This window comes from Nerophis ophidion, linkage group LG04 (assembly GCF_033978795.1).
Source record: "Nerophis ophidion isolate RoL-2023_Sa linkage group LG04, RoL_Noph_v1.0, whole genome shotgun sequence".
Taxonomy (NCBI): domain Eukaryota; kingdom Metazoa; phylum Chordata; class Actinopteri; order Syngnathiformes; family Syngnathidae; genus Nerophis; species Nerophis ophidion.
Window position 1 is genome coordinate 76,535,561 of NC_084614.1, and position 10,946 is coordinate 76,546,506.

Consider the following 10,946-nt stretch of genomic DNA (forward strand, 5'->3'; position numbering starts at 1 on the left):
AAGCACGGGGGCCAATTTTGGTATTTTTCACTTTCAAAACCAATACAATATATAGATTTTTTTTCCAACTTTAGGGCACCACTCAAGTTTGGTCCTCAATCACAAAAAATAGTGAGAATAAGCCACATATATTTTTTGGATTATTGCTTAAATCTCTCGATCAACTTTAGGTCTATCTGTCGATATAAAGTTGTTGTTCTTTTAATTAACTTTGGCCAACAATCCTGTATTCCAGGGGTCGGGAACCTTTTTGGCTGAAAGAGCCAAAAAGCCAAATATTTTAAAATATATTTCCGTAAGAGCCATATAATATTTTTTTTAACACTGAACACAACTAAACACGTGCATTTTTAAGTAAGACCAACATTTGTAGAGTATAATAGGTCTCTTATTCTTTGTAATAACAGTGTTATTCTGAAGCTAACTGTGGAGGGGGCGTGGCCTGTGGGCCTGCAGTGAACTGGAGTGTGCCAGGACCGGCCTCTAAATCAGCGACAGGTGCGTAGACGGCCCACCTGGGCCTTGTAATCTAATCACCTGTCACTCTGTTATAAGCTCCCTCCATCAGTGTGTGAATGGGTGAATGTGGAAGTAGTGTCAAAGCGCTTTGAGTACCTTGAAGGTAGAAAAGCGCTATACAAGTACAACCCATTTATTTATTTATTTATAAGCAGCAGCCAGGAGGAGAGACGGGGTTGGGGCTGGAGCCAGAGCGCGAGCGAAAACGAAAGAGAATCATGTACTTGCTGGAAAGCAACTGAGGGACTTATTGGAAAATAAAACAATATTGTAACCCCGAAACAGGCTCTCATGTCGGTGCTTGGTGGTCTGAAGAACCCCCAGGAGGGCAAGCCCCACACTAACCAATAATAAATAAATAACTTCTTACCATTAACGCAACTTCTTGAACAGGTGCGGTAGAAAACGGATGGATGGATTAAAAATGCATGAGAATGTTTTACATTTTGAACATTATTTTTAACACTGTGATTACAAGTGGAATTATTCATTATTTATCGTGTTAAGCAACGTCAGCTCAGATTTATCCGAGAGCCAGATGCAGTCATCAAAAGAGCCACATCTGGCTCCCGAGCCATAGGTTCCCTACCCCTGCCGTATTCAGTGGGGCAAAAAAGTATTTAGTCAGCCACCGATTGTGCAAAGTTCTCCCACTTAAAACGATGACAGAGGTCTGTAATTTTCATCATAGGTACACTTCAACTGTGAGAGACAGAATGTGGGGGAAAAAAATCCAGGAATTCACATTGTAGGAATTTTAAATAATTTAATTCTAAATTATGGTGGAAAATAAGTATTTGGTCGAGCATTCAAAGCTCTCACTGATGGAAGGAGGTTTTGGCTCAAAATCTCACGATACATGACCCCATTCATTCTTTCCTTAACCTTCCTCTTGTGTTAACTTTCTGTTACCATCTCTTATGTTAACGGGTCTGTTTTGACCCATGTTTTAAATCAGCTTTAAAATACACTAAAAACAATTATCTATCATCCAATTTGTTTCTCATCTCTTGGTTACCTTGTTAGGCTTCCTTATCCTTGAAAATATTGGTTTTAATATTTTTGGTTTGGGCCATTGGGCCTTTTTTTGTCAGTATACCCCTCGATTTCAATTTTTAAAAATGGTAAAACGAACCTCAAGAGAATCATATAAATAAAAAAAAGGTTGTTGTGTTACCTAACTATTACTAAGGGGTATTAGAACACATCTCTTATATAAATGTGTTTTGTTTATTTTTTCATTTTAAGAATTTTAACTATAGTAACATCTGTGGTGTTACGGGTCAATTTCGACCCATATATGTTTACTTCAAGAAAAAGGGTAAAAAGTATTTTTTTCAGCAACAGAAATCCAACATCAAACAAACAACCAATCAAGCAAATGAAACCAAGAGAAATAGATTACTAGTTCCAAAACTAATAAAAAAACAAAATCAGAGTGGCAAAAAGTGACACTTTTAGTGTCCGTCTTTTGTTTGTTTTTGTACAGGAATACAAGGTAAAATGAGAATCCACTAAAGCTCACATGATTGGGGGAGGAGCTGGCTGTCAGTGTGTTCAGTTTTGGCTCTTATCATTGCTTTATCATCTTATTTTTATAACCGGGTCGAAACCGACCCTAACAACACCAAGGGCATACTTTCTACCAGAGCATTTTATAATTTAGTGAAAAAAATTCAAATGTTTTATTTTGTTGACAAAGAGGTTCCTGACAAAGTCAAAACGCTTTGATGCAAAAAAATAAATGTATGTGGTGTTTTTATGCATTTAAAAACTAAAACGGGTCGGTGCCGACCCTAACACAAGACGAAGGTTAACACGGATCAATCGTCCAGAAAAACAGCCCCAAAGCATGATGTTTCCACCCCCCATGCTTCACAGTAGGTATGGTGTTCTTGGGATGCAGCTCAGTATTCTTCTTCCTCCAAACACGACCAGTTGAGTTTATACCAAAAAGTTCTATCTTGGTTTCATCTGACCACACGGCATTCTCCCAATCCCCTGCTGTATCATCCATGTATCCATTTTGGTATCAACTCAACTCGTGGTGTTTGGAGGAAGAAGAATACTGAGTTGCATCCCAAGAACACCATACCTACTGTGAAGCATGGGGGTGGAAACATCATGCTTTGGGGCTGTTTATCTGGACGATTGATCCGTGTAAAGTAAAGAATGAATGGGGCCATGTATCGTGAGATTTTGAGCCAAAACCTCCTTCCATCAGTGAGAGCTTTGAATGGTTGACCAAATACTTATTTTCCACCATAATTTACAAATAAACAATGTGAATTCCTGGATTTTTTTCCCCCACATTCTGTCTCTCACAGTTGAAGTGTACCTATGATGAAAATGACAGACCTCTGTCATCATTTTAAGTGGGAGAACTTGCACAAAGGGTGCCGGACTAAATACTTTTTTGCCCCACTGTACCTCCGCATGGCTCTCGTGCACGCTAAGCTAGGCTAGGCTAGCGGGCCGGAGGCTAAAGTGTGTCAAAGAGCTCATAAAAGTTTATGACAGCCGCCATGTTGGTGTGGTTAATGTTCACCCGAGGACAGGTGACACATGCCGGGAAACAAGATGGACGCTTTCTTATCGCTGCTCCTCTTATTATTCATTTTCCTCCACGGTCCAACGTTTATTTGTTTCTCCTTTAAAGACAAGAAGGTGATAACTCCTCAGAAAATAATCGGGACGAAGTTCATCAGGAATTGACGTCGGCGGTTTCTTCACTTTTGATGCTTTCCGACATTTCAGTGGAAACAACATAATGTTTATTATTGCAATATTTTATTTTTTATTGCGTAACCTTGAAGAAAGGGTACCTAATGAAAAGTCCTGAGGCAAGAACTCTACAGCTTTTGAGTTGTTTTTCATTAATGAAACAACCGTAATGAGCATTTTATCATAAGCATAACTATGATCATCTTAATAAGAATAAAACATCACTTTTCTATGATATATTTATACTGAAATACAATCAAATGTGTACTACTACTGTATTGCTGTCAATAATAATAATTAATACTGCAATTCTCCACTTTTCAATAACTATATTTTCTACATTATACCGAAACTTTTACCACAAAAATAATGTAATTTTCCATAATAATACTGTCTCACAATACTACAAACCCTGTTTCCATATGAGTTGGGAAATTGTGTTAGATGTAAATATAAACGGAATACAATGATTTGCAAATCCTTTTCAACCCATATTCAGTTGAATATGCTACAAAGACAACATATTTGATGTTCAAACTCTTGAACATTTTTTTTGTTTGCGAATAATCATTAACTTTAGAATTTGATGCCAGCAACACCTGACAAAGAAGTTGGGAAAGGTGGCAATAAATACTGATAAAGTTGAGGAATGCTTATCAAACACTTATTTGGAACATCCCACAGGTGTGCAGGCTAATTGGGAACAGGTGGGTGCCATGATTGGGTATAAAAGCAGCTTCCATGAAATGCTAAGTATTTCACAAACTAGGATGGGGCGAGGGTCACCAATTTGAAAGCAAATTGTCGAAAAGTTCTAGAACAACATTTCTCAACGAGCTATTGCAAGGAATTTAGGGATTTTTACCATCTACGGTCCGTAAAATCATCAAAAGGTTCAAAGAATCTGGAGAAATCACTGCACGTAAGCGATGATATTACGGACCTTTGATCCCTCAGGTGGTACTGCATCAAAAACCGACATCAGTGTGTAAAGGATATCACCACATGGGCTCAGGAACACTTCAGAAAACCACTGTCAGTAACTGTATGTGTGTATAGGTATTCATATGCATGCAGATATGCATCTGTGTGGATACATATACACATACATAGATACATCTGTCATCTCTATCTTTTTTTTTTTACTATTTATACTACCATATTGTATATGCACCTTAGGAGGAGCTGCTCCAATTTCGTTGTTCTTTGAACCTGTTCATTGCAATAATGACAATAAAACTCTATTCTATTCTATTCTATTCTATTCTACAGTTGGTCGCTACATCTGTAAGTGCAAGTTAAAACTCTACTATGCAAAGCAAAACCCATTTATCAACAACACCCAGAAACACCGCCGGCTTCGCTGGGCACCGAGCTCATCTATGATGGACTGATGCAAAGTGGAAAAGTGTTCTGTGGTCTGACAAGTCCACATTTCAAATTATATTTGCAAACTGTGGAGGTGGTGTCCTGCGGAACAAAGAGGAAAAGAACCATCCGGATTGTTATAGGCGCAAAGTTCGAAAGCCAGCATCTGTGATGGTATGGGGGTGTATTAGTGCCCAAGGCATGGGTAACTTACACATCTGTGAAGGCACCACACAGGTTTTGGAGCAACATATATTGTCATCCAAGCAAGGTTATCATGGACGCCCCTGTTTATTTCAGCAAGACAATGCCAAGCCACTTGTTACAACAGCGTGGTTTCGTAGTAAAAGAGTGCGGGTACTTTCCTGGCCCGCCTGAAGTCCAGACCTGTCTCCCATCGAAAATGTGTGGCGCATAATGAAGCATAAAATACGACAGTGAGACCCCGGACTGTTGAACGACTGAAGCTCTACATAAAACAAGAATGGGAAAGAATTCCACTTTCAAAGCTTCAACAATTAGTTTCCTCAGTTCCCAAACGTTTATTGAGTGTTGTTAAAAGAAAAGGTGATGTAACACAGTGGTGAACATGCCCTTTCCCAACTACTTTGGCACGTTTTGCAGCTATGAAATTTATAATTGATAATACAAATAATAATACATAACTCGTCCATAATATAAATACATTATTGTATTGTTTTAACATTTCAAATCCACCTATTTTATTCAATTGTACCACTTTATGTACCACATATAATCATAAAAATATTGATTATACAAAAAATAATACATAACTTTTCCATAATTACAGTATTATATCGTTTTAAAATGTATAATATACTTTTTTAATTTAACTACCAAAATTAGAATTACAATATGCTATTCACAATAACAATATGTACAACACAAATAATAATACATCACTTGTCCATGATTATTGTATTGTATTGTCTTAAAATGTTCAATCCACCTATTTAATTGCACTACTATAGTTAAAATTATAATATACTACCATATACCACCATAATTAAAATGATAATATGTCATTAACGATAACAATACCAATACTGATAATACAAATAGTAATACATAATTTGTCCATAATTGCAGTATTATATTGTTTCAAAATTTCAAATCCACCTATTTCATTCAGTTTTACTACTTTAATGAAAAATATAATATACTACCAACAATACCAATCATAACAATATTAATCATTTAATAAATAATACATAATTTGTCCATAATGACAGTAGTATATTGTTTAAAAATGTCAAAGCCACATATTTTTTGATTAAAATTATAATAAACTACCAACAATACCCATCATAACAATGTTGATAATACAATAAATAATAGACAACTTTTTCAATATTACAGCACTGTTTTAAAATGTCTAATTTTCCTTTTATAAATCAAAACTACCATAATTAAAATTATAATATGTCATAGACAATAATAACAATATTAATAATACCAATAACAATACATCACTTGCCCATAATTACAACATTGCATTGTTTTAAAATGTAAAATCCAACTTTTTAATTCATTAAAATGATAATATACCACCAACAATACCAATAAAAACAATATTGATAATGCAAATAATAATACATAACCTGTCCATAAAAACAGTATTGTATTGTTTTAAAATGTTCAATCCACTTATCTAATTAATGAGAATCATTACATACCACCAACAATGCCAATAAAACAATATTGATGATAAAAAAATAATAATACATCACTTGTCCATAATTAAATGATAAATGGGTTGTACTTGTATAGCGCTTTTCTACCTTCAAGGTACTCAAAGCGCTTTGACACTACTTCCACGTTTACCCATTCACACACACATTCACACACTGATGGAGGGAGCTGCCATGCAAGGCGCTAAACAGCACCCATCAGGAGCAAGGGTGAAGTGTCTTCCTCAGGACACAACGGACGTGACGAGGTTGGTATTTGGTGGGGATTGAACCAGGGACACATCAAAATTATAAAGATACCAATACAACAATGTTGATAATGCTAACAATACATCACTTTCCCATAATTACAGTATTATATTGTGTTAAAAATGTTTATTCCACCTGTTTAGTTATTTAAAATTATACCAACAATACCAATAAAACAATATTGATAGTACAAATAGTAATAAATAACTTGTCCGTAATTACAGCAGTATATTGTTTTAAAATGTTTGTTCTACCTGTTTAATTAATTAAAATTATAACATACCACCAACAATACCAATACCAAAATATTGATAATACTAACAATACATCACTTGCCCATAATTACAGTATTATATTGTGTTAAAAATGTTTAATCCACCTGTTTAATTAATTAGAACTATACCAAAAATACCGATAAAACAATATTGATAGTACATATGGTAATAAATAACGTGTCCATAATTACAGTATTGTTTTAAAATGTCAGATATTCTTGTTTTGTTTTTTTGTAATACTACTATAATTAAAATGACACTATACTAATAATCATATATATATATATATATATATATATATATATATATATATATATATATATATATATATGTATATATATATATATATATATATATATATATATATATATATATATATATATATATATATATATATATATATATATATATATATATATATATATATATATCAGGGGTCACCAGGTAGCCCGAAAGGACCAGATGAGTCGCCCGCTGGCCTGTTCTAAAAATAGCTCAAATAGCAGCACTTACCAGTGAGCTGCCTCCATTTTTTACATTTTATTCATTTACTAGCAAGCTGGTCTCGCTTTGCTCGACATTTTTAATTCTAAGAGAGATATAACTCAAATAGAATTTGAAAATCCAAGAAAATGTTTTAAAGACTTGGTCTTCACTTGTTTAAATAAATTCATTTATTTTTTTACTTTGCTTCTTAAAACGTTCAGAAAGACAATTTTAGAGAAAAAATACAACCTTAAAAATGATTTTAGGATTTTTAAACACATATGACTTTTTACCTTTTAAATTCCTTCCTCTTCTTTCCTGACAATTTAAATTAATGTTAAAGTATTCTATTTATTTTTTATTGTAAAGAATAATAAATACATTTTGATTTAATTCTTCATTTTAGCTTCTGTTTTTTCGACGAAGAATATTTGTGAAATATTTCTTCAAACCAATTATGATCAAAATTAAAAAAAAATATTCTGGCAAATCTAGAAAATCTGTAGAATCAAATTTGAATCTTTTTTTAAAGTATTTTTAATTAATTTGAAAATTTTTGTTCAGGAAAATCAAGAAGAAATAATGATTTGTCTTTGTTGGACATATAGCTTGGTCCAATTTGTTATATATTCTAACAAAGTGCAGATTAGATTTTAACCTATTTAAAACATGTCATCAAAATTCTAAAATTAATCCTAAACAGGAAAAATTACTAATGATGTTCCATAAATTCCTTTTTTTTTTATTTTTTCAAAAAGATTCAAATTAGCTAGTGTTTCTCTTCTTTTATTTTTTTTGGTTGAATTTTGAATTTTAAAGAGTCGAAATTGAAGATAAACTATGTTTCGAAATTTTATTTTCATTTTTTTTCCTGTTTTCTCCTCTTTTAAACCGTTCAATTAAGTGTTTTTTTCATCAATTACTCTCTACAAAAAAACCTTCCGTAAAAGGAAAAAAAAATGTACGACGGAATGACGGACAGAAATACCCATTTTTATATATGTATATAGATTTATTTATCAAAGGTAAATTGAGCAAATTGGCTATTTCTGGCAATTTTTTTAAGTGTGTATCAAACTGGTAGCCCTTCGCTCTAATCAGTACCCAAGAAGTATATATATATATATATATATATATATATATATATATATATATATATATGAACTTTTAATATTCATATTGTTAAAAATTACAAAGAAGAAGAGTAAATTGAAACAATATTATTGTTTCAAGTGTGTCGATGATAAAGGTGAGTGTGGGTGTGTGGGGGCGGGGCGGTGTCAGGTAAGAGCAATAAAAGCGGTCACGTGATCAGGTCCCTTTATAACGGGCGACTGACGGGCGGGTGCATGCGCATCAGGTGAAGACACGCACACGCACACGGACAAGACGCGCGGCAGGTGAGCGTGCCCCTCCCCGCCCCCTCCAACATGTACGTGAGCTACCTGCAGCTGGACAAGGACCCCCCCATGTACCACCAGAACCCGGTCGGCAGACACCCGGGCCTCAGCCTCAGCCCGCAGAACTACCCAGTACCGGCCCCGGCCCAGTACCCGGACTACGCGGGCTACCACCCCGTGCACCACCACGGCCTGGGCCCGGCAGACCCCCACAACCCTCACCCCCCGCACCCCCCTCAGCAGCAGAACGGCGCCTGGAGCCCGGCCTACCCGCCCCCGCCTCTGCCTCCCCCCTCTCAGTCCGCGCGGGACGACTGGGCCGCGCACCACTACGGGACCCCCACCGGGCCTCCCGGGACCACCGCCGTGGGCCCCAACCTGGGCTACGGCCCACCGGAGTTCGCCGGGCAATCGCCGGGTATGTTGGCCGCCTCCCTGAGCGCGCCCGCGGGACAAGGGTCGGCCGCGTCCCCGCAGAGGAGAAACGCCTACGAGTGGATACGACGCGCGTCCACGCCGCTTGCCAACCCCAGTAAGACATATTCATTCATTGTAAATATATATATATATATACATATATATATATATACAGTATATATATATGATTATTGAATATTACGATTATAGCGTCATCATCGATTAATTAGTGTTGCAATAATAAGATTGAAAACAATTGAATAATGCATAATGCTGTATAATCTTCATATTAATGATGAAATAAGGAATTATTTGTGTATTTATATATATATATAAACATATATATGTATGTATATACATTTATACATATTTATGTACACATATATATACATATAAATATACATAAATATATGTTTCCCTTTTATACATACACATACACACAAATATATAATATATATATATATAATACATATAAACACACACATATATGAAAAAAAAAATATATATATAATATCCATCCAGTTTCTACCACTTGTCCTAATATATACATATATATATATACATATATATATATATGTATATATATATGTATATATGTATATATATATATATATATATATATATATGTATATATGTGTATATATATAAATACATACATATATACATGTATACATATATACACACATAGTACACAGATATAGACATATATATATATATTTTTTATATACATGCACACATATGTATGTATATGTATACACATTTATATGTACACATGTGTATATATACATTTATATGTGTGTGTGTATATATACATTTATATATATATATATATATATATATATATATATATATATATATACTGTATATGTGTATATATATATATATATATATATATATACAGTATATATATATATATATGCGATGAAGTGGCGACTTGTCCAGGGTGTACCCCGCCTTCCGCCCGATTGTAGCTGAGATAGGCGCCAGCGCCCCCCGCGACCCCGAAAAGGAATAAGCGGTAGAATATGGATGGATGGATATACATATATGTATATATATATATATATATATATATATATATATATATATATATATATATATATATATATATATAAATAATTCCTTATTTCATTAATAATATAGAGGTTATACAGCATTATGCATTATTCAATTGTTCTCAGCTTTATTATTGCGACACTAATTATTCGATGATGGCGGTATAATCGTAATAATCAATACAGCATAAAAAATATTAAGTACTGAAATTATTACTAAAACGTTTACTCTGTATCACCTGTTATAATATCATCCGGCATACACATAAATCGTGTTAAAACTGTTGAGAGATGAACATACACCATTATTTTGTAATTGTACTCATAATAATAATGATTATTAATGTTGCAATAATAATAATCACGATGTTGAAAAGACTTGGAGTCTTTCATTTTAAATTCACAGCAAATTATTGGCTGATAATTGCATTAATAATGATCCTTTTATATTTCAAGCAATTAACTGTTATTTCACAGTGATGTACTGTAAATGTTACCATGAAAATAGAGTAAAACGCTGCAAATGTTGATGTGAAATATAAAAAGTGCTGTCATTTAGTGTACTGTTGCTGTGGATTTTGATTGCGGTGTTTTACTGTGGTGCTGGTAAATGTATACAAACGTTTTAGAATGATATACTGTAATAGGATCCGTCTTTTGTCGCCATAAAAAAAAAAAATCTAAAATATAAATACTGTGGTCGTAAAAACATTGACACACACAGTTAAATTGCATACTTAT

General features: G+C 34.0%; 1 protein-coding gene across 1 annotated transcript in view; it reads left to right on the plus strand.

Annotated features, from left to right (window-relative positions):
- Positions 1-8,703: 8,703 nt before the first annotated feature.
- The window catches only part of cdx1b (caudal type homeobox 1 b), a 9,841-nt gene continuing 7,598 nt past the window's right edge, over positions 8,704-10,946 (plus strand). The window contains exon 1 of the mRNA XM_061896547.1: positions 8,704-9,265. Coding sequence (XP_061752531.1) covers positions 8,764-9,265 — 502 coding nt within the window. The 5' untranslated portion in view covers positions 8,704-8,763. The remainder of the gene's footprint in view (positions 9,266-10,946) is intronic.